Source organism: Puntigrus tetrazona, chromosome 8 (assembly GCF_018831695.1).
Source record: "Puntigrus tetrazona isolate hp1 chromosome 8, ASM1883169v1, whole genome shotgun sequence".
Lineage (NCBI taxonomy): Eukaryota > Metazoa > Chordata > Actinopteri > Cypriniformes > Cyprinidae > Puntigrus > Puntigrus tetrazona.
Genome location: NC_056706.1, coordinates 1 through 25,728, shown reverse-complemented (window position 1 = coordinate 25,728; position 25,728 = coordinate 1). Strand labels below are relative to the sequence as shown.

General features: G+C 37.9%; 1 protein-coding gene across 14 annotated transcripts in view; it reads left to right on the top strand.

Annotated features, from left to right (window-relative positions):
• LOC122350625 (nuclear factor 1 X-type-like) overlaps positions 1 to 25,722 on the top strand; it is an 83,022-nt gene extending 57,300 nt beyond the window's left edge. For 6 of the 14 annotated variants that reach the window (XM_043247282.1, XM_043247280.1, XM_043247283.1 and 3 more), the window contains 11 exons: positions 10,986 to 11,048; positions 11,553 to 11,627; positions 11,985 to 12,105; positions 12,230 to 12,265; positions 12,392 to 12,516; positions 13,356 to 13,436; positions 15,909 to 16,040; positions 18,647 to 18,816; positions 19,781 to 19,937; positions 22,514 to 22,608; positions 25,320 to 25,722. In XM_043247282.1, coding sequence (XP_043103217.1) covers positions 10,986 to 11,048; positions 11,553 to 11,627; positions 11,985 to 12,105; positions 12,230 to 12,265; positions 12,392 to 12,516; positions 13,356 to 13,436; positions 15,909 to 16,040; positions 18,647 to 18,816; positions 19,781 to 19,937; positions 22,514 to 22,608; positions 25,320 to 25,349 — 1,085 coding nt within the window. In that variant the 3' untranslated portion in view covers positions 25,350 to 25,722. The other 8 variants (XM_043247292.1, XM_043247281.1, XM_043247293.1 and 5 more) reach the window with 6 other exon arrangements.
• Positions 25,723 to 25,728: the final 6 nt, after the last annotated feature.

The following is a 25,728-nucleotide window of genomic DNA, read 5'->3' as shown; positions in this document are numbered from 1 at the left end:
TGCTGGAGGGGTGACATGTTTATTTTTTTAGTTTGCCAAATACAATGTGCCAAACAGTTAAAGAACTGTTCTTGTCTGGATAAGTAACTTGTATTATTCTGAGAAAAAAAATCTGAATTGTAAGAAAAAAGTTTTTGCAAACTCAAAATCCCTTTTTTAAAAGAAGCTTCTATAGTAGTAGTTAGTTAGTAGTGCCATTACTTAGCTATTTATTTACTCCTCAATATCACACTATTCTCAAAGACATGCTCTAATGTTTTGATTTGCCTTTCTACTCTCATGCCACTTTCAGTGAATGTTTCATTGAAGAGAAAGTATCATTAAAGCATGTCAGCCACAGGACTATGAGGCAGAACCCACATTAAAGTTCTTCTCTTGCAGCGGTAAGCAAGCGTGACCAGTCTATTAAGGCAAGACACTCAAACATGGCTACAGGATCAGGGCACTGACACATAGATTGTGTAATATTTCTGTGTGTGTCTGTGTATGTGTGTGATGGGGCATCAAAGAGTCTGGAGGAAGTGCATTATGGGGAGCTGTCAGCACAGACACATTCGCACACACACACACACAAACACGTCACATTCAGGTCAGTGAGGATACAGTTCCTGCTTCCTCTTGTCTCAAACAATGGAAGCTCTATTACTGCCCAGAAATATTTGGAGAGAGAGAGAGAGAGAGTTTATTCACTTGTGTGCTTACAGTATACACAGAGAACATACAAATAAACATTTCTACAACAATTTCTTCCCTGTTTCTTGCTCACTAAATATATTTCCTCAGGCAACATAAACTACCATTCATTTGGGAAGTTTTTTTTTTTTTTTGAAAGACAGTAACACGGTGATATAGCAAAATATTATTAGAATTTAAAATAGATGTTTTCCATTTGGTTATATTTTAAAGTTGTTTATTTAAATTTTTTAAAACAAGTGCCTCTGGAATATGCAAGTTAAGTGTTGCATAAATGGCCTAATATTTTCCTGTGGCCATTGTAAGTACCATATTTCAGCAAAGGCGATTTGCACCTAAAGCGATTTTCCTAAAGAGATTAGCAGGCTCTCCATGTTCTATTGTAGATCGTTTATCTGCAAACAAAACAATTGCACTATTCATCCTAGAATCTGATTTGATGCTACTATGTGCAATAACACTCCTGGACACAACACACACACACACACACATTTAATCCTGCTTTCTCTGACTGCTGATTTCTGTGTCTACATGTGGACGAGTTTGTAGTATTTAAAGCATGTTTGTGTAATTTTCTCCATATATTTATCCCTTCCAGAGCTATAAGGCTCTTACACGCCGGCGGACTAGCATTTGGGGATGAGTTCAGTAATCACACACACCTCCCCTCAAAGTGTGTTTTGTAGCAGTATGTTTGAGGCTGCAGGGTATTACGATATTTTATAGCTAAACCTACAGCAGATCAACGGCTACAAGCTATAAAGTATTAGATTGAGTGACTGATGGTCTGCAGGGATAAAGCCCAAAAACACTCTTCATAGAATCAGCCTGACCCCACATCCAGTGTAACCGAGCAAAATGAAAGGTAGAATGGTATAAAAGAAGTGGAAATCTGTGAGTTTTCGCCTGTCCCAGCCATCCCAGGGTCCCCAGGGGCTCTTGAAACATTAGTGAGGTAAAGAGAAAGACGTGTAGGAGAAATTGAGTGCAATTCAGTACTAAATGTGTTAATGGGTCCCAGCTGCTCTGATCGGAGAACCAGAGAACTCAAGAGTTTGAAGATTCCAGAACTCGGGGTCACTTTTGTTCTAGAACTTTCTGTCCTCTTATTCAGCAGGGATGTCAAATTGAATAATTAACTTAGAATGTAATTACCTGAATTCAAAGCTAATGAGAAAGTGATGAATCCTCACCGGCCAGCTAAACACGTGCCAGAGCACATTTTCAAACGGGCCCCTATCTAAATCTAAAGTGGTGTCACACTCATAAACTCCTCAAAATTTCAGCTTTTTCGAACTAATGGAATCAATTATTTTAACAGGTCATGCAGAGTCTAATAGTGGCTGTATTTACAGGAGTTGTTCAACCAAAACTCATCCTCATGTGCTTTCAGACTTGAATACAGCTGCTTTTTCATAGCAACTCAAAAGGAGAAATTTTAAATGTGATTTTGAATGAAACTGAACGATCCTGAAAATTCAGCTTTGCATCACAGGAATAAATTTTAAAATGTATTCAAACAGTTGAAATGAAATATTTAACAATGTTACTGTATTGTTGATCAAATGAATGAGCAGAAGAACATCAAAAAAACATCAAAAACTGGAGTCGCAATAAATGGACAAGGATAGTCACCCAACAATATGACAATATTAAGACGAGCCGATAAACAAGCTGGACACTTGACCATCACAACCTCTCCCGAGCCTCAGACAGACCCTGTGTTGCTCTCTGTTTCTCCATCTGATTTCACTTATCTGGCAGTTTCGGTCTGAAAGGATACTGATGGCCTAATAATCCCACTTTCCTGCAATTATCTCTTTTTTTCCCCCCTCTCATTCCATCTTCAATCCCTCCCCCTGTCTCTGTCGACACCCCCGATGAAAAGGGGGGAAGAGAGTGGGACGTTTTTCTGCAACAGTGAGTGTGACAGAATTCCTGCGCTCTCTGTGAGAATCTGCAGATGTCGGTGCGGCCGACGAAAATACTAGTCCGTGAAAAGAACAGCGGATGGAAAAGGAGAGGAAGAAAACGAGGGAAAACCCAGCGTCTCGGCCGCAGGGTATGTGTGCTCACTGCCAGCGAGGTGAACGCCACCCAACTAAAACAGAAAACTAAATCACTAAGCAAATGTTTAGATGTCTGAGCTGCATCTGGTGTTGCGAGCCGAAAGGTTGGACTGCCGCTGCTAGTAGCTGAAAAGAAATCAAATCGCATAGATCAGATCAAATTAAGAAATACAACTGAACTCTGGCAGCATTAAGGCAATAGTTCATCCAAAACAATGAAACTTTCGTCATCATCTGCACCTTCATGTTGTTAAAAATTTGTAAGCTATTAAAATGAGATTTTTTAAATGTAGTTTATATTGAGGCTGCGTTTATTTGACTAAAAATACAGTAAAAAGAGTAATATTCTAAAATATTATTAGAATTTAAAATAGCTGTTTTCTGATTAAATATATTGAATGTGTAATTTATTTAATGTGATCAAAGCTGAATTTTCAGTGTCATTATTTTTTCTGTTTTATTTGATGAATAGAAAGTTCAAAAGAACAGCATTTAATTAATCACATAATTTGGATTTATGGTAAACAATCTTTTCTAGTGTTGCACATAGTTATACAGAGGTTTGGAATGACAACTTTTTTGAAACACTATGAAAAACGTACAAAACCTACTAAACGCAAACTACGAGTTGCCTGCGCTCTGTTTCTGATGATAATTTTTTAGAAGTCGTCATGCTCTGGAAAGCGATGTGTAATGATATATAGCGCTGGCAGTGCATGACATCTGGGCTTGTAGGTGTCTCTGAGAGGCGGTCTGTCCCGCTCAACCCCAAGGGCTGCTGAGGGCGGGAATAGAGACGGTTCATTTGAGGTTATTGTGATTCGCTTCATGCCAGATGATAGACAGCACCTGCCTCCCAGCTGTGCTCTGCTGGCCGGAGAGTCACAGAGTTGATGCATCTGTGGCCTGTTTCTGGACAGAGCAGATGTCTCCTCCTCTATTCCTCACGTTAAACATGAACCTCACTTCCTGCTCGCTTTTGGAGGAGAGAGGGAGAGGAAAACGCATAAATTCTAAATAGAAAAACAAGTTCTGTTAATAATTATTTAAGAGATCCCACCAGGTAAAAACCCCTGACATCAGTGTTCATTGTGGGATCACTTTGTCAGCCATCATGGGTTTGTGGGTCTTTTTTTTTGCATTCAACACACACTGTTGGGATTCACTCCCACTTTTAAATATGGTTATCAACGAGAACTTTGCAGTGTGTACGTGGCTTTTGTTTCTAACTGCAGACTCCCTCTGATTCAGCCTCTCTCTCTCTCTCTCTCTCTCTCTCTTTCTCCTTCTCCCTCTTCCAGCGTTTCCCCTTTTTTCCACATAAAGCTGTTTTTCATAAACTAGCCTGGAATAGCAGTCCCTGAGGCCGAGGCCTGAAACACTAGCTCTCTCTGAGCTTTCTCTGTGTGTGTGTGTGGAGGCTGAAACACTAGACTTTTCTGAGCTGCTGCCAAACAGATGCAGTCACTTGCAGTTCCACTAGAGAAACCTTCATGGCTCTTTCTCTCTCGTTCTCTTTATTTCTCTGCATCTCAAACTCCCATTCTCACATCAGCCTTATAGTGCCTCTGTTTGTGACAGATTTTCATACAATAACAGTTTACTGTTTTATGATCACTCCGCGGCTCATAAATATCAGGCGCTCATACAGAATGATTTTTGGACGTTATTTGTTGTGTTTGCTGAGGCAATCTTTGTATCTTTCATCAAACTGCAATAACTTGCTCCTGAAAAGACCTAAAGTTTAACCCCTTCCATTCCACTACTTTTCATGATCCTATATACATATATATATATATATATATATTAGTGATTCCATAATTTTTTGTGAAGATCATATACAGAATGATGATCAGTTGGTAGATGAAGTCGATGGCTTATATCAACTCATCCAGAACTTGTCAAGTCCTATACCACTTGATTTATAAGCTGTTTAATGCTTGATGATTGCATTCTTTTACGTTTGTATCAGCTTACAATATCTTAGGCAAAGGGATATTGACTAAGTTATTGGCCTGCAAGTTGTTAATTCTGAAAGGTATAACTTTTTTATTTTGTCTTGCATTATGATTGGAGTTTCCAGAAGTCAAAATATTAAATCTTAAATGCATGTATTTTCTTCTCAGTTATTAACGAATCTTCGCAACCTGGCAACTGTGCTGTAATTCTGATGAAATGTAAAATAATAATCTTAAATTATTAATAATTGCAGTTATAGTGTTGGAGGGAAGTATTTGGTGATTATCAGTTTAACCAGGAAAAATAGCAGTGCTGGTGCAATCAACCAGATACACTCTAGCATTGTGGTAGGATGCTTTGCACGGTTGAACAAATTTAATTTATTGTGTTTGGTTTTGGTTTCTGTAATTTGGAAAGGCCCCATAGGCCTCGGCTGAAGCCTGGGACAGTCCTAACTCCACGTTCACCTCGTGTCAGACGGCATATGAGAGGAGAAGATCCCGAATCAGATGAACAGCGAGAATCTAGGCAGGACAAGCTCCTTATCTCGTTTAATAAGATAAAAGCCAAACCGCACACACTCGCTTAGCTCGGGTCAGCACAGAACAGCTGGTCTTTAGACTATGACCTGTGTCTGCACTTCCTTGTCGAGATGTTTGTTGTGTTTGTGTACATATATGCTCAGATGTTTGCTTGTTTTTAGGACTACAGAGGATTCTGGGAAAAGCTTATTGGATCCTCTAATCATGTTCTGGGGTTATTTATTGCAGTAGCACTAAAGGATCATAGCGCTAAGCGCATAAACACACACATGCATGCATTTTGGCCCAATTTCTAGTGGATAAACTCCTGCGAGGCCTGTGTATCCATGTGTAAAAGTTTCTTCCCCTTGTCCAGCTGTCACGATTGACAGTTCGCTAACCCTCCGTGACCTCAGATGACCGTCCGACCCGCTGCACCGCACACACACTCATGACATCACTGAGCATCTGTGTGCTCCAACTACACAATGCACAAAGAACAGCAAGGCAAGTGGCTCAGGGGGCGGGCTTTGGATCGGAACCCCCATATGTCATTGGCCCGTGCAGTCGGTTTCCAGCTCTGCGATTGGCTGAAAAAGGAACCCCCACCTTCCGCATGCAAGCATGTTAGGTTTCTGGCTTTGTGACTGCGGGGTCAAAGTGTATGTGTGTTCATGTATCAGTGTGTGTCTTCTGTCTGTTATTCTGTTTGTTCTCCTCCTCTATTAGTTGTCTGTTCGCTCTGTTCTCTTTGTCTAGATGTATGTTGTGTACTCCTCTTTTCTCTTCACTTTCCTTGGCAACAGATCCTGTCTGCCTTCCCCCTCCTAATTCTCTCTCCCGGCTTTTTTGGCAGAACCTTCTGTTCCCAGACCTCCTTCAGGCTCTTTCTCTTTGTATCACTTTCTTTCTCTTTCTGTGGCACAAAGTGGCGTTTTTAGATCACATGATCAGTTTGGTGGATCTCTGTGGCACGGTCCAAAAAGATCTTCACATTTTTCCTGAGATCAAGAGTGCTGGCCTGTGCAGTACTCACCGCTATGATGACAGGGAGTTGTTAGCATTGAAAAGTCTTTTGAAATGAGTCTTTGATTCATTAAAGATGCATTAAATTGATCACAAATGACAGTAAAGACATTTAGAAGATTTCTATTTAAGATGAATGCCATTTTTAATGTCTATTCATTGAAAAAAAATGGAAAAAAGCAAAAATATTACTGATGCTGAAAATACAGCATTACATAACAGGAAAAAATATTAATATAAATATTTTATAATTCTATTCTAATTTTAAAAAGGCTATTTTAATTTTAGTAGTATTACAGTATTTTTTTGATAAAGTAAATGAAGCCTTCTTGAGCAGAAGAGACATAGGAGGTAATTCTTAGTGTAAGGCTTTAAGTGTGCAGTGATGGACTCAGAAAGCAACACTAAAATTAAGCAAAACCAACCAGATTTTTATGCACAACCTTAAAGTTTTTTATGATGCAAACTGTTATCATGCACTACAAATTATTGATATATGCTGTAATACCAGTTAAAATACCAATGTGTGTGTGTTTTATACCTGGTATCCTGTGTAGCCCTTAACACAGTGAACTATTGTGAAGCCTGTTTAACAGTCACATCCTGTCTGGGTCACGGGGTGTTCTGAGGACACACACTCACACACATACACACACAAATGGATGCACATCCTGCTATATCTGGCCAGATATTGCATTAGATAGTAAGTCTGCGTTATGACTATGGACTATTGCATAAGATTGCGTTATGACTTGTTCATTGGACTTGCGTTTGCACTGTGAGAAAAGACAACCACAGCGATAAAACCCACAAGTGTCAACAAACTGTGTTTATTTTTATTGACACTGAAAGGTGATGTTTGTTGATGTGAAATTGCACACCTGTGACTGCCCTGAAATGGCCCAAATCACATCACCTGCTGTCTCCAAAGCTCTAGGGCTTTTCACTCTGCTGTTTACATGTCTGCCATCCTCACTGCCCTCAGGAGCCCCCTACTGGGCCGAACGAGAATAGACTTAAAAAGCCTTTTAAGGAATATACCTTGCAAAATCATGTTTGGAGTGCACAAACAAAAGAAAACTGTGCAAAATTGTATTTAGCATAAGAAAAATGATGTCTTCTTTTTTGCTTGATTGCAGGTTTTTACAAAATTTCCACTCAGTGGCTGAGTAGTGTTATTTATTGCAAATAAATCTTCATCGCTCTAATGTCACACATATTATTAGCACTGATATAAACTAAAGAAAATATAATTTAGTTTTTTGTATGGTGCAAACGTTTTTGAGTGTGTAAGATTTGAAATGTTATATTACATATCCGCTGTCTCCAGTTTATTTGCTCAAAAAAAATGCTAATAACAGTAATATTGGAAATTATTAATACTATTTAAAATAATTCTCTACTTGTATATGTTTTAAAATGTAATTTATCCCTGTGATGTAAAGCTCAATTTTCAGCATCATTACTCAAGTCTTCAGTGTTATTTTTTTTAAAGAATGCAATAAAAAGATATTGTAATCTTTATTTACTAATTAATATTATGATTTTTTTTTACAAATTACTATTTTTCTCTAGGTGATTTTTTCACTTTCTGTAGTGATTTGAGTTACACAGTGTAATAATTCTTTCCTTCTTTCGTTTTTCTGTCCATCCTTCTCTCATTCTGCCTTTGTGGACAAGCGTCCTCCTGGGGTTCTATTGAGATCTGATGTGCCCATCTAATCAAAAGCCTGTAAAGAACCCAAATCACGTTGTCTTTAGCCAGGGTGTTGTGCGCTGGTGTGAGTGTGTGTTAAAGCTATTTATGTCAGCACACTGATGGAGACACTTGGATTTATGTGTGAAAGATGCATCTTTATTTTTTCTGCTCGCTTCTCTTGTCTCTCTGCCTGTGCATGTGTCTCTCTTCATTCTCTGTGTGTGTGTGTGTGTGTGTGTGTGTGTGTGTGTTGGCAGACTCTGGCTGCAGACGGGCACACAGATGGGTGACAGGCTGTGCCGAAACCACTCTCACACACCTGCTCCTTCATACACAGACTTACACATGCATACATAGGAAAATGTACACACACATTGCACATTGAAAAACAGCTTGCTTTTAATGAAATAACCTCACAAATGAGTTTACGTTTGCTGAGCTGCTCCCCAAAGCTCTTCATGTGTAAGTGCAGACAGATGTTTGTCTCGGCTGACTCTGTAACTCCAGAGTATCCGTAATCCACCGCGCTCGCAGTCTAGAACAGCCCAGTACCACACGTATTACGGATGTCCTCCAGCTATGTGATATTTCTCATGGTGACACTGAGCTCAGGATGAGAAATAAATAATTAGAGCCCAAAGAAAGCCGGAGAATGATGACTATTGGCTGATAAATGAGTGCGGAGAGCCGCGGAGTGAGAAGGCGGAGGGGATTAGGGCGCTTTGGAACACTTTAAGAGCATTATGGATTAAAAAAAGGTCAGAATGTTTAGCAACATAATGCTAAACCTCTTAAGCGAAACCCAACTGCATGCTGATAAACGAGGATGGAGGGAGGGGGCGACGAAAAAGAGGCTGTATGGGGTTTAACATCTGTTTGGGTCAGAAAAAGAGAAACATGTTTGAAAGACACAGAGAGAGCCGTTTTACAGGCACAAGCATACATGCACCTAAAGTCATTATACATTATAATAAAAAGGACATGTATGGACATCTACTCGCTCGTAATTATTAAACTTGATGCAACGTGCACCAAATTTCATTTGACAGCTGCAGCAGATGGAAAGACTGCGAGTTAATAAAATTATGTCGAGTACTTTTGGTCTACTCCTCACACAAAGCTGTCATTATGACTTCAGAAGGGTTATGATTTATATGGCCCTTTTAGAAAAAGGAAAAAAAATATATAATAAAAATTATACATAAGACTGGAAGTAAGAGAGATGACACGGATGCTTAGACTGACATGAGAGTAAGTCAATTACGTTCATTGTAGTTCACCATAGAAAACACTGAAGTTATTGGGTTATTTAGTTTGTTGAAAAAAAAAAATAATGTACCACTATATCTGTGGAACAAGATGTCTTTGAAATTAGAATAATTGCCAATGAAGTCTAGCAGCAAATTTGCTTGCTTTACACTCCTGTTTAAAAATGTTCTTTTCTATTCTAAAAGCATACCAACATAACATTTTACCTAAAATAACAGAAACGTCATTTTTTTAAAAATTGCATAACGAAAATTCTACACACTTCTGTTCAAAACAATGGGCTCAGAAATTATTTTTTAAAAGAAATGAATACTTTTATTCAGCAAGGGTGCACTAGATTGATCAAAAGTGTAAGTAACGACAAAGATTTTCATTTTAAATAAATGCTGTTCTTTTTGCACTTTCTATAATCAGAGAATCCTAAAAAAAATGGTAAGCAGAAATATTTCTTGAATAAATTGTCAAATTATAATGATTTGGGATTGATCACATGACACTGAAAAACTGAAGTAATGATGCTGAAAATTGTTTGAAGATAAAAACTTTATTTTTAATTGTCATAATAAAGTTTAAGGGGTTTAATTACATTACAGAAGTACTAGTATTTGTGTAGAGCACGCTTGGAGACTGTCTGTTCAGAAACAATAAAGATGTTCTAGATGAACAGTACATATAGTATGAAAATGTTTTTATTTTTTTGGATTAGTGAAATCAGTTCAAGTGTTTACAGTCTGCACCAGTCTGTAAATGTGTGTGTAGATGTAACTTTTGACCCTATATCAAAGATCACAAAGTTTGCAAGTTCTGTCATTATTTGCTTACTAACATGTATGACTGTCTTGCCTACGTGGAACACAAAAAATTTTGAAGAACATCCCAGCCTTTTTTTTTTCTTTTATGTTTTTTAATGGATAATTGAAAGTGTGACAGCTGCTGCCAAGTTCCAAAATGACAAAAAAGTGATGCTTTTGAAAGAGTAACACCAGCCTGGGCTTCTTTCGAATTCATATGGTAGCTTTTGCTCGTCTCACGGAAAATCTCCAACACTCATTGAGACTGAATGACTTATGGGCTCTTTTACTCTCAGTCTGAGTGTCGGTGAGCTCAAACAGGACTTGGGATGCTGTATGCCATGTGAAGCACAACCTACTGTACACATTTTCCAGCCTTGTTCATGGGTTTGGGCCTATGTTTATCCTGTATGTGTGTGTGTGTCGTCAGCTAGCTGGAATGTGTGTGCACCGCCAATACTAAGATGGCTGCCAAAGACTAAAATGGCTGCCAGGACTCCAGAAAAAGAGAAAGAGAGAGCGAGAGACAGAGAGAGATGAGAGACAACACGCTAAATGTAGAGAAAAAAAGAACCCGTCTTGCTTTTTCTCCTCCGTTCAGACTGCTGTTCTTTTGTTTGTGCGAGTGTATTTGTCCTAATCTCTACACACTCTATCAAATCACGCTGGCATGAGCCAGTGTGTTCCCTTATCACCTACAGCCGCCCGATAAACACCTCCACAAACACACATGCACACGCAGTCTGCCATAAACTGTGCTGATAACGCGCACTTTCATGCATATGTACTCTCATTTTCTCTCTCTCTCTCTCTTGTTCACACGGCTCGCCAATATCTGCTCGCAGTGTTGTTGTATCCAAGTGCCTAAACATCACTGAACAATCCTATTCCAACAGTAGTAATTGAATATGAGACATTTTATGCCATTTATATGCATCTTTTCTCTTTCTCAATGCAGAATCTGGGCAATCAGACAATTCCAATCAACAAGGAGAGTCGGACATCAAACCTCCTCCAAACGGTGAGAAAAATATATCACACAGACTTATACACTGTATGCATGTATTTTACAATGCAATTTATTCCTGTGATCAAAGCTGAATTTTCGGCAAGTACTCAAGTCTTCAGTGTCACACGATCCTACAGAAATCTTTCTAATATGCTGATTATCTGCTCAAGAAACATTTCTTATTATTATACATTTTTAAATAATCAATATTTTTGCAGAAATTGGGATATTATTTTTTTAAAGATTCAGAACGAGAATTGAGATTCAGATTGAGAAAGAACAGCATTTAAAAAATGGTTGTAATAATGGTTGTTACTGTCATTTTTTAATTCATTTAATGCATCTATGGTGAATATTAATAATAAAAAAAAAACCTCACAAGTTTGAAGAGTGTTGCTTGTGACTAAAATTAATTGCTTTTGTCTGAAATATATAAGATAAGACTTGTATAAATGATGTCTCACAGAGCCGAGGTTTCATGTGGGTGAGGAATGTGAATTTGTATTGTTTCTGCAGGACATCTGAGTTTTCAGGACTGCTTTGTGACTTCAGGGGTGTGGAACGTAGCCGAACTGGTGCGAGTGTCTCAGAGTAAGTGCTGTAACACATGCCAGTGTGTTCTTAAATGCACAGCACTTCAAAAATAGTTTTCCTAACAAATCTCATTAATGAATCAGTGGAGCAGTCGGTAAACAGACCAAATCAAACAAGATTCTCTGACCTGCATTAAACTAAAAACTTGATATTCTGAATTGTTAGGTTACTGTATCTTAATCAGTCTTGGAATTCCATAATTTAGTTGTAAAGGTTATTTAAAAAAATGTGATGCTAAATACCCAAATTTGACATTCACGAGGTAGTAAATATTAAACATTAATTTGGTTGGATGTATTAGTAACTTCTGTCTCTATGATATTTTCAAACTCAGCATGTTTGTCTCTTCTGCAGCCCCCGTTGCAACAGCATCAGGTCCTAATTTCTCTCTTGCGGATCTGGAAAGTCCCGGTTACTACAATATCAACCAAGTAGCACTCGGCAGACGTTCACTTGCCTCTCCTCCATCCACAAGGTGAACACACATACACCCATAAGCCTGCATTTTGTGCCATTTCAGTGGAAATTTGATCTGTCTTGATCTCCTTTTTGTCCTTCCTTCTGTTTGCCCTTTGTCTGTGGTTCTTCTTGCGCTGTAGGTCTGAGGTGGAGCTGTACGCCAGTCTTCCTCGGAGGTACTAAGTCTGTCACAGTCTTCTGTATTTCTGCACTTTTTCTGTATTTCTCTCCATTGATCTACAGGAATCGGTCACAGGGATATCGGTTAACCTCTCTCTTGGTCTCTCCGTCTCTCTCTGTAGCTCTAATAAGCGTAAGTCTATAGATGACAGTGAGATGGAGAGTCCTGTCGATGATGTCTTCTACAGTCGTTCTCCGGCCGGCACCAGCTCTCAGTCCAGCGGCTGGCCGAATGATGTTGATGCAGGTGAGCATCACGTACATTTGAATATGCCTTTTATACTGAAATGGTACTGATATCAGATTCTGGTTTCTTTTGTACGATCTGTGACACTATAGCAGTCATCTTTAAAAAAGAAACAAAAACACTGTGTACTTTTCCACTGACCTATGAGCTGATTGATTTCAGTACTTTTCTATTTTTGTGTGAACTATTCCTGTAAATAGTCTTAAAGTCCTATATTTAGTTTTATCAAAATTAGGGCCACAAAAGTCTTAAATGGTGCAGCAGAAGTCATTTAAGAGGTCTTACATTTGAGGATGGAAAAACGGGAATCATAACACAGCCTGAATACCACAAACTTATCCCAAGAAATTGTTTATGATTTACTGTTAATGAACTATGACAATATTTACTTTATTTTGCTTATATTTTAGTATGTTGTGTAGATGAATGAGTAGCTGGAACTAGCAAATCATAGACCTTTCAAAATAAGAGTCTGTGCATTTCAGTCTAGTTTATAATTTAAAAAATCCTGTATTATGGATGTAATCTATTTTTAATTCAGTGTAAACCCTAGTAGCGTCTTTATGGGCCATCCTGCTACAGGAAGCAAAAACCAAGAACAGGTTTTGAAAGACTTTTTTTCTGATATAAGACCATCAAGAAGCCAGTCTAAGTAGAAGTTTTAAGTCTACAATTGAAGCTGGAATCATTTTCTTCAGTGGATATGTGTTGAATGGGGCCAGACTGGGTATCAGTACCATATTGGTGCAAAAGGGATAAATTGTACTGTGTTCATGATCTCAACACAATGTTTTCCCCTTTTTCCTCCCACCTTTCGTGTTAATAATTCCCTTCTCCAGTTGCAGTGCAGCACCATTTGACGAGTGTTCAAGAGCGGAAGATAAAACATGAGAATGATGGTGTGCAGTTTCCTTACCATGGTTAGAAAACACACTACACACACTTACACATGTACACAAGTAGTGGAGGACAGGTTAGTGTCAGGGTAGTAGGGCATGTTGATTGTGTTGCGTTATTAATTGCTTAATGACATTAAAAGTTACTTTTAATGATAATTCTCAGTGTTATTCAGTATAATATGAAAAGTTTCGTGACAACAATGGGTGCTTTAGCCGTTGGCAGTATGTTAGACATTAAACTAAATGATTGCTGCGGTCACAATTAGCTAGTAGCGTTGGAAGAGCCCAGATGGGACAGCCGAAGTCTGAGCTACATACACTCAAACGAACACCGAGAAAACGCACTACACAGGTGCACCTTCTGTCCACACATTAGCCACACGCGCATATACACACGTACACACACTCTCAGTCTGTGTTCTGGTCCCAGATGGCGCTTCCGTGTATCTACAGTAGTGGGAGACATCTGCTCTGCATTTGTGTGTGAATGTCATAATCAGAAAGCAATGCTTTTCATTTCAAACCTTTGAACGCTTTAAGAAAAGGGCTTTTTAAGCGGTAATTTTTTTTTTCTTGTGATATACATTTATGCAAAGGTTCCAGCACCAAAAGTATTATTTTATTTTGCACGAGCCTCCCTGACACTTACACTATGTAAAAAATCTAATGTTTCGTGATTTCCACAAAATATAGAGCAGCACAAGTGTTTTCAACATTGATGATGATAAATGTTTTTTTCTGAAGTATCATGTGACACTTCAGACTTGTCACATGATAGACAAATATGTTCAGATTGAAAACAGTTCATATAAATTGTAATAATATTACTATTTTTTTACTGTACTTTTGATCAAATAAATGCAGCTTTAGTAAGTGAGTAGTAGTAATCTTACCAACAGCATATTTTTAAAGCAATTTAAGTAATTAATTAAACATGCCAAACATCTATGTACTGTAAATAAAGCTTATAAATGAACTAGCTTAAATTCATCGACGTGTTCATAAATGTTTTGCACTGAGAATCTTTGAATATATTATTCTTATAGAACATCAAATTCTTATTTCAAAAGAAGCAGGAGGCGAGAGTGTGCCGTGTGCATGTGTACACATTTTGTGATAAATATACATATACAGACTTAACACTTTCACATGCATTTGCACACTCCCACACACACGGGTGTTCTCTCTGGCACACACGCATACACACATGCGAGAACAAACACACTCGAAAGTGAACTGAGAAAGGGGAATTAAGCTGAAATGGGATTTAATGCCTTGTAATGTAGAGAGGAAAAAATAGCATCAAACTGAAGTGAAGTTTAAGCGTGTGTGTGTGTGTGTGTGTGTATGAGTAACACTGAGCAATGGGTGCCAGGAGGACTCTCTATCTGTGTGTGTTTTGGTTATCTTCCAATTATGAGCCATCCCTGCTCTGTTATCACTTTCTCCTGCAATTTCTCACCTTTTCATGTTATTTTCATCTCTCTTTCATCTTTCTGGTGATGGATTGAACCAGTTGAGGTGTTGCTAATTTAATAGTTAAGAAACACTTACAGAAGACTACGGTTGGGTGGTATGACGCTATATAATACACTATCTAGAAACGTGTCAACGTTTGTACAGCTACAGGCTATATTTGCATGGCTATTTGTGGACAGGGCTGCTTTAAGTTATTTACACATTAACGGTGGCAAAGAAACGTGAAGGAATGTGAAAATACAAAGCAGAACGTGACCTAAACAAGTCAAGGCGAGGAATAACTTGTTTTTAAAGGAGTTGTGAAGCTGAGTTTAGTTGTTTATGCTTGGCGAATGTCGAAACTTGTTCATAGGTGTGTGAATGTCAGATATTTTGCAATGTGGTTCAACCAATCAGATTTTAGAGTAAGAGCTATACGTTTAATAATAATAATTTCACAGTATTTAGTCTTTTAATTTGAGTGTTTTTTAACGTGAAGCTGTTTTTGCACCAATAAAACTTTTTTAATTAAAATTTTTCATTATATTATTCTGTATTACTTTAAATATTAAAAAATAATAATAATAATAATAATAATTCCAAATAAATAGGAAAAATAAGTAAATATGATAAAGTATCTTTTTTATTTACCAGATTATTTAAAAATTGACCAAATAGCATTTTTTTAAATTATAGCAAAAATATTATATTACATATGATTTTTATTTAATTTTATTAGAAGTTACAAAGAACTGGAGAACATAATTTAAGAGTATTAGAAGTATTTTGAAGTATCTTTTATTTAATTTACTAGATTATCCAAAAAATTCCTTTTATCAAAAAATAAATTCAAATATAAATATTTTTGTAGTTAAAACTCAATCAAAATCAAAAATGACCAGTACATATTGTAAAACCCAACAATGATCATTTAAGAAGTAGTTGAGTTATTTAGTTGAGCTAGTCAGTGAGTGTTTGATTGGTGTGTGCTGTGCCCTCCTGCTGTTGTTGTTGTTGACGTGTGGTTTCTGGCAGGGCTGTCCTCTCCTGGGTCTCTAAAGAAGCCAGCGGGGAAATTCGATTTCAGCGCCCTGTCAGCACAGACGAGGTCCCCCCGAATGGCCTTCACACACCACCCGCTGCCCATGCTGGCAGGCGTGAGACCAGGTGAGACAGACACACTCCAGCAGGGAGAAAGAGAGAGAGAGAGAGAGAGAGAGACAGAATGGAGGGGGAAAGGAGGGTTTTAAGTATTAGATTGCAGCGTAGGCTTCTGATTGGTCCAAAAGTTCTACTATGGCACCACACTAGTCCAAAATTGCCCTCAGTGGCATTTGATTGGCTCTAAACAGTGGCGAGTTATTGATGGAGGCCTCTGATTGGCTGGGCAGAGACACAGAGAGAGTAAGGAGCTGCCACAGTTCATGAATGACACCATCCATCCACGTTCCCTCTTGCTCTCCATCTTTTCCTCTCTTCACTCATAATCATCATCATTTCATCCACAGCTTTTACCTCTGTTGCTCAAGTGTGTGTTTCTGGATGTTTTTTTGAATGTGTGACTTACATATTATTACATTTCATCATAGAAGATATGTAAAAGATGTTTGGTGTAATTCTGTGCACATACAGTGGAATTTAAAACTCATGTTTGGGTTAAAGAATCGATTCGTATCTATTTTTTAATGGATTTTGGTTCTCTTTAACAGCTGATGAATGTTTGCTGTATATAATTGCTGTATTTGCTACTAAAATCTGTTTAGCCTTATAAGTGACTCTTATGAGTCTGTTCTTTTTAGTCAATCAAAATCAATCAAAGTTAATAATTGCTTGTCGCTGACTCCACAATACACAGAAGACTACAGTTTTATTGCTCTGAGTTTATAAAACTTTTTTTTACTATAAACTCAAGCCTTTTGAAAGAATCATAATTTTTTTTTATTATTTATGTGTTCTAAATAGAGGCAGAACTGCATTTTTATTTTTCCACAAAAATGTACAGTTCAGAATTCCTAAAAAGAATCAATATTGAATCAGAATTGCTAAAAGAACCAGAATCCTGACTAATGTGACATTTTCCTCCATTCCCGGGACACTCGTACTGCTCTTTGTGATGAAGTGTGCTCATTTAACAATTAAACAACAGTGTGCAGAGCTCTCATCTGAGTGTCAGAGACGTGATTCGCTCATTTCGTTCTCATTTCGAACATTCTCATTTTAGCTTCCTCGTGAATTACCAGAGACTATTTGTGGTTGAAGAAAAGAGACGGAGAGGGACGGAGACACAAATGGGGGAAGCCATGAGGGAACGTTTAGAAAGCTTCCCAATGCGTAACAGATGCGTGACCAAGAGAATCGTATATAAAAACTACATTTCGCTCTCTCCGTTTTTTAAAATTAGCCAGCGAGCATGTTGCTTGTTATTCAGACATGCTGTCATTCATATTGGCACAGGACAAAATGTGAAGGAGAGCATGTGTATGTGGGGGTGATGATGGGGGGGGTGCTCTTATCAGGCTCTTCTTGGCAGGCTCATTCGGAGCACCATGAAAATCCCGTCAGTAAAACGATGATATTCAGAGGCATTAAGACCGCGGTCTCGCAGGCCGCTCTAAACGTCTCCATTCCCACCCAAAGGACAGCGATTCAAAGCTCCCTCCCGTGTTCTCCCTGACGTCCCGGATGTTTAATCCCATCCGATGGCCCTGGGAAATGCGCAGAATTGCTATCCGTTCGGGTCCGGCTGCAGCCGCCGAGCCCTAATCAAGTAAAGGTCAGCAGGACAGAGAGCGGCGGCTTTAAATGGATTATACGTGCGTGTGACTATGGAAGTTTTCCTCCGGCAGACGCTTCTGGTTAGAATGTTTATGCGAGAGAGTGGAAAAAGCAAGGTTTGCGTTAGGCCGGGAGACGAGGGCAGACTGCATGCACATGAGAAAGACAGGCTCGCTGCCGTTTCTAATGCGTTTGTGTGAGTTATGGATGGATGTTGGCCGCTGTTGTGAAAGAGATACTGTGGTTTGCTTTTGTGAGTGATGAATAACTCTTGTGAAGATTGAGAAGATACCGTTTTTTGTTTGTGTGTGTGTGAGGGCGTTTATGAGTGCGTTTGTGTGTGTGTGTGTGTGCGTGTGTGTGTGTTTGTTGGCACCCCATAGCGCCTGGCTCCTGCCCAGTACCTAATGAGATTAAGAAGCACCAAAAAAAGAAAAAAAAAAGACTGAAGAAAAAGAGGGAGTTGGAGATAGACAAAAAAGAAGGACAGGATGAGATAGATAAAGAGGAAAAAGAGTATGGTACAAATGTCATTTAAAGAAACAGTTTGGCTAAAAATTTAAATTGTGGCATTTACTCATCCTCATAATGTGCCAAACCCGTATGATTGCAAAAAATAGATGTTATGCAGAATGTATTAGCTGCTATTTTTTATACAGTAAATGGGGACTAGAGCTATCAAGGTGAAGAAATGACAAAAGAAAAAGGCACAAAAAATATAATCCATTCTTCTAAAGATATACATTAGTGTATATATCTTCTAAAGATATACATTAGTGTATATAAAAAAACTGTGTAAATGAGGATGAATAAATGTTACTTTTTTTAGTGAGTTAGTCTATTAAGGTTAGGGCATTATTTAAAGAGAGATGAAATCAAAGAATTAAGGTTTATATGAGAACACACACTAACATCTCTAATAGTACAACATGCTGTGCCTCTCACACTCCACTCACTCTTTCTCTTTCTCTCTCTCTCTCTCTCTCTCTCTTTCTCAGGGAGTCCGCGTGCCTCAGCCTCTGCCCTTCATTTTCCTGCTCCCTCCATCATCCAGCAGTCCAGTCCATACTTCACCCACCCCACCATCCGCTATCACCACCATCAGGACCCTCTCAAAGAGTTCGTCCAGTTCGTCTGTGCTGTCGGCTCGGGGCAGCCGGGGGCACAGGTAAAACAAAACACACACACACACACACACACACACACACAGTCATGATTCAGACAGCATCAGTGGACCTACACACACACACACGCTGATACACATCTCTGCTAAAGTCCCTCTCTCTTACTCCTCTCTTCCTTTCTCTTTCTCTTCATTATCTAACACTTGACAGTCTTCGTTTATCTTGATTTGATTTCAGTTTCATCGCCTCATTTGTTATACAAAGTGTCATGAATCCCGAAAACAGATATGGGCAGTGAAAGCATGTTAGGTTTAAACAAATTAAAGATTCATCGCATTTCTGTATCTTAAACATTTTATGAAAAGTGGTGCAGGACACATTGCTATATAAGTGTACAGTTATTTGTTATATTAAATTATTTTCCAAAAAATAAGGGAATGCTTAATTGATGAAAATCACTAGACTTTAGAAGAATGGAAATGTTATATACATCATATTAGTTACTATTATGGTGCTTTTGTGTTTGTTTTGTAGCTCCACACCCCCAGTCCCCATTTACTTTTATAGTATGTATTATTGAAAACAAATATTTAATTCAAATATGATAACATGATAATGCTAACATTATTAAATAATTTATATAATAAATAATTATTATAAAATTCTTAATTAATTAATTAATTAATTAAAAAAATATATATATATATTAAAACTATTTAATATTGGTGAGAATTGCTAAGTATGTCTTTAAAAAAAATTACAGTAATACAGTTAACTGTCGAGTCGAAATCAGTTTAGCAAAAAGTCCATTAGCAAAATAGAATTTTATGACACTTTAGTAACTCGTGTATGTTTATTAATTTTTGAATGTCTTTGTACGTTTGTAACATTCCTATCTCACCCTTTGTGATTGCACGCCTCCACATGTATCTGCGTGTATGTGTGTGAGTGTGTGTGTGCCTCTTTCACCCCCTCACCATCTGTATGTGTGTGTGTGTGTATCTGCAGCCTAACGGGAGCGGTCAGAACAAACTGCCCGGCTCCTTCTTACTGCCACCTCCTCCTCCTCCGGTAGCGCGGCCGGTGCCGATGCCCCTCCCCCTGCCCGAGCACAAACCCAGCCACACACACCCCGAGAGCGGAGTCGGCTCCCCGGCCTCGCCCTGTAAGTGTCCGCTCAAGCATCAGACCCACCAGAGCCCTTGAAAACGCCCCATTACCGCTGCGCCGAAAATAACTCATCTATTCTTTGAGTGATAGAACCACGGTTTTTGACCATTAGGCCCAAAACATACCCTACGCAAGTACGCAAATAGTTCTAGCTGCGTTTCAGAATTGTCCGGTTTTACGGTCATTGTACTCTAGGTAGTTAAACTACTGACGTGTTTAGCTGTTTGGATTAACGCCCCTTTGAGTACCCAAATTCCTTAATGCCACATTAACACGCACTAATAAATAAAAGATCATGCATTCCTGTTTGCATACTTGCGTGAAGTATATTTCTGGCTTTAGATGCCCTGCTCTTCTCCATCCCACTTTTTTCTTTGTTCATTTTTCTCATCCTATTCCCTTTTCATCCTGCTTTTTCATTAATTTCCGCGATTGCAATCGGTCACTGACTTTTGCAATTGAATGGGGATGGAGAAACTCCGCTGCCTCTCATTGGCTGAAACGGAGCAAGAACATCAGCCAATCATTCCCATAGATCAGCCTCCCTCCTCATCACTCTCACTTTTCATTTTCCTTTCTTTCTTTTCTTCTTTCAAGAGATCAAATTCAGGGCAGCTGGCATGGACTCCAAACAAACAAACAAAAAATGACGCCCCACATTCAGCGCCTTTCCATTGACACTTCAAGCTAAATACAAAAAGGAAATGTGTGTAGACGTGCAGGTGAAGGGATTTGTAATGTGACTGGCAGTGTGTGAGAGCGGCGGCACTGGGTTGTGGGTCTTTGCTTGGGATGTGTGTGTGTCGGGTGCTGTCAGCAGGGCGGGTGGGCAGAAGGAGGAGCCTGGTTGAGCAAACCTTTGAGAAGATCACCCCTTCCCTTTTTTTCCATTCTCACTTGTGAATGTTCTTTTTCTTTCTGTGTTTTTCCTCATTCGTTCATTTCATATCTATGGAATGGTGTATCGGTCTCAACCTGTTGTATCCCTCCATTTTTTACCTTCCATCTTTCGGTGCTTTTACACACAGCAGCAGCCTTTTTCAGCCATATTAAGAGAATCTCACTCACACACGCACACACACACAAACGCATTTAAACACTTCTGCAAACATATAAATGCTCCTCATATCCCATGGAGTCCACTCCGCAAAACTGCCCTGAATTTGACATTTGAATTTGAAAGTAAATTCAAAAATGTTAGATTTTTTTTTTTTTTTTTTTTTTTTTTTTTACATTTTGACATTTTCAACTAAAAGTCTGATTTTATTCTATTTCTGTTAAAATTACCCCAACCCCTGCACAACTTCCCTAAATTTTAAATGTTTTATTTGAAATTTGAATTTGAAATTTCATTTTATTTTTTTATTTTTTTACATTTTTCAAATTTTGGCATTTTGTCTGTTTTGTTTTTAATTTCCCTGCTAACCCATGCACAACTGCCCCGATTATGATACTTATGATATTTTGAATAAAGTTGTTTTTTTTTGTTGTTTTTTTTATACATTTTCCCATTTTAAACTAAAAATCTGTTTTTTTTTATACAATTTACCCACAAATTTAAATTTAAAAATCTGTTTTTTCACAATTTTATTTTAATTTTTTACATTTTGCAAAATAATAACCCCTAAATTTAAAATGCCTGAATTTGAAAAAAAAAAACATTGTGAATTTTTAGCTGAAAATTTTATTTTTTAATTTTTTACATTTTGCTGACCAATTTTCCCTTCAAATCCTTGATCCCAAACTTTAATTTAATATTTTTTATCAGAATATTTAAAATATTTAAAAAACAAAAGCGTGAGCTCATACTGAGCATGCAAATTCAGTTATAGTAGAGCAATGAAAGTAATCCATTTTCTATAATTGGGTTGATGCTGGTGTAATTCTTATTGCTGTTAAAGATTTCTGTGCAGGCAGAGGCATAGAACTCAATTTTAAAAAATGATTTCAGACATATTTCAGGCATTCATTCTGTCTGCCGTTGGTCCAAGAAGGACTATAATACCTAGAGAAATCTATCCATTAGCATTCCCATTCATCTCAATGACAGTTTTTTGGCTGGTGCGCTTGCTTATGTTTGAATATGGGTTTTTAGTGCCAAGCCTTTCAGTAGTAAATATACTAAGCTGTGTCATTAAAATAAGCAGAAGACTTAAAGCTCATTATATGTTTCCAAAAACAATCAATCAGCATCAAAACATCTACTAGAATGTTTAACATATAAGAATATTTTTAATTTACATTTTTAATATAATTCATACGAAATAATAATTCCAATCTGTATGTCCCATTCCTGTCTGTTAAACTGAAACTTTCGATGTAAAAAACAGACAGTTTGCTCATAATTGTGTAGTTCTATAATCTACCAGCAGTGCTCTCCAGCCAAACCTTGATTTACTCAAACAGATTGCAATCCCATTGAGTGCTACTAATGCGCACTTCACCTTCAAGTCGCTTGTTTATTTAGTATTTTAGTGGCAGTAATTAAAACACAAGCTTCTTACTGAACTCTTTACAATGCAAACACAAACATCACAGCCGTGAATGCTGACAGACGTGTGTGTGTCCCAGCAGCATACCCAGCGCCAGGCTCCACAGCTTCCAACAGGTTTGTCGGCATCGGATCACGGGACAACAACTTTCTGAACATCCCACAGCAGACTCAGGTACTTGCACACATGCAGATGTACTTCAGGGACGTGTGCGGCTCGCTGTTGATTAGCTTGCCACAGATAATGTGCGCCTAAACAAATGGGAAACATGTTTACAATGAATCCAGTTTCAATTGAAGCCCAGCAAGCAAGCAAGCCGCGGAGTGTTGTCTATTTTGATTTTGCTCAAACACAAATATGAGCTGCTGCACATTTTTGCGTTCAGACCCTCGGGCCTGTTTGTGTGGTAGGCTTCCACTGAAAGTGTATTTACTGTAAGCGCATGTCTTGTTTGTTTATACACGCTGCAGGATGTGTCCGGGCTAATCAACATCATGCTAAAGATGTTTTGCGAAAATACCCTGGAATATTCCTTTAAATTGAAAATAGCAGCCTCTTCGGTCCGTCCATCAATCATGTGTTTTTGATCAGCGAGCACCGTGGGTCTGAGCGCTGTTAAGAGTGTGTGGTTGGTAGCAGTCAGCAGCTCTCTGGGGGTTTGCTGAGGGACACGCTGATCATTTCAAATGGATTTTGTGGCCGTGTTCCCACTCGCACCAGCTACAAAAACCACAAGCACTAACAATAAGACCATACACATGGAAACAATTGTTTCCTCCTCCTTCTCCTCCTCCTCTTCACTGATCCCAAAACCAAATGTCTTATGATTCATCAGATTTATTATGTAAGAAAGTAAGTATGACTTTACAGTGTCCTCTTTTTTTCTGTCATAAAGGACCAAAATGTGCTTTTTGCCTCATCCGCTAATGGCAGGTTAATTTTAGAAAATCTACCAGAAATGAAAATCTGTTTTGCATTACTTTTAGTACAGTTATATGCAATAATTTTCTTAGTTTTAATCTTTTTAAATTTGAGCTTGGTAAGAGTTGAAATGTTTCTTGGGCAGCATTTATTTCCTCTAAATTCTGTAAAATATAGTGTAAACCATATAAAAAATGTACATCCAGTAATATTTTGTTTATATTTATAATATTATTTTCTATAATATTTAGTTTGTGTATATTATGTGTATATGAATACAAACATTTAGAAAAATGTGTTTATATATTTTTATATTTTTATATATATAAACTTTCCCAATACACATACATATCTAGTGTAAACAAAAAACTTTATTTTGGATGTGATTAATTGTGATATATATATATATATATATATATATATATGTATATATAAGTGTCACTTTTAATGAAATTAATGCATCATTTTGGAATAAAATTGCTCATTTCTTTAATTCCAAAATTTTAAATGGTAGTGTTTAATAGTTTCTTATAATACATTTATTTTACCTATAGCTTTGTCATTATTGAATGACAACAAAGATTAATGTGCAGCTCTAATGTATACGAGATTAGCCAGTCTCCATCTCTTGGTTAAACACCACCTGGCACAAAAATGTAAAGACCCTTTGAGATTTAGTTTGTGTTCTTGTCTTGGTGGCTTATTGCAAAGAATATTCCACATATGTGCCGCCACATGGAGTTCTGGAGAGGAAAAAGCTCTTAGTATCCTGGTAAACTTCTTGGGGGGGGGTTGGGGGTAGTTAGTTAAGTTTTGTTTAGCTCAAGTAATTGACATCAGTGAGATTTTTTTTTTACTTGATGAGTAAGCCATTTTTTTTGTGCTGTGACGAACTGAGATTTAGTCTAGTTTACATGTGTTCAAAGAAGTTTTAACATGCAGATCTATGCAAGAGAGAAAGTCTGACATACTGAGGAAAGAGAGAGAGAGGGTGTCACGTCCCGACTGTCTGGTTGCCCTCAGCAACCAGACATGATGTCATAGGTAGTTGAACATGAACTTCAACAGGAGAGAACTTAAGAAAATGGATGGACAACACTACTGAGGATTACAGCGAGAAAGAGACAGAAAGATAATATAAGTCCCACAGGGATCCAGAGTCAAAACATCAGCAAACTTCTAAGTCAAGTATTTCTCTTTAGAAGGCATCTAAACACTAGATTTATTCAAGCTAAAACCAGCGGGGACAATGTTAGCTTTGTTTAAGCAGTCTTTTTGGGTAGGAGGCAGTGACATAAACGCAGCGACACTGAGATTTCTGAGCTGATCTGTAGCAGTGAGTTTATATTGTGTCCACTGTACTCTAGTGGTTATTCTGAGAACTGTCACAGTGCTCTGACCAAAATGTCGAAAAAAAAAAAAGGTTGAAATGTTTTCATATACTGCCCCTGCCTACATGTAATTTCAAGACCACATGACTTTTTGCCTTTACCAACTTTCAAAAGGTCAAAAAAAAAAGGCTTTTATAATCACCAAGCCTGCATTTATTTGATATGCTGAAAATGTGATTGTGCTACTTGGAAACTTGCATGCTGACATAAAACAATTCTGTACTGTCACTTTCAGTCAATATACTTCATCCTTGTTGAATATTATTATATTGAGTATTAATTTATATTCAAAACTGTCCAAACCTTGAACATTGCATGCAGAATTCTCATTATTTGCTGAAAACTTGAATCTGTCCCGTGTATGTTTCAAATCTCATGTGCATATTCAAATGTTATACACTTTTTAACATTAAAAAGATTCTTTAGATTTAGATTTTTTTTAAGTTTTTTGCAAACTAGCTCTTTTTTTTGTTCGTTTGTTTTAAACCCATTTAATCAGACATTTAAAATGTCCTCATGAGACATATTAACTATACTTATTTTTAAAATGACTCTTTTTTCCTTTTCTTTCAGTCATGGTTCCTTTGTCGAGACTTTTCATGAACCACACAGACACAAATCCACAATGAAAACTGGAAACGGAGTCACAAAGCTAAGTATGGACCTTTCCCACACGCCCCCCTGTAAAGTCTCTCTCACACACAAACACGCGCACAAATACACACACAATTCCCCAAACCGCTGACACCCTTTTCGGGATGAGGGATCTGGAAGACTTCAGCATTACCCTGCCAGTCTGGACCGCTCGGAGAACCAAACAATGGAACGTCTTCATCATGTTCCCGAGACATCCAGCGCATTGACCAATCCCAGCTACCTTCCTTTAATTTGTTCATCCGCCAGTCATATGCCATGGTGAGGAAATCCATCTCTTCCTAGTCAGAACTCTATTCAGAAATCGAAAAGGGACATTTGAAACGGA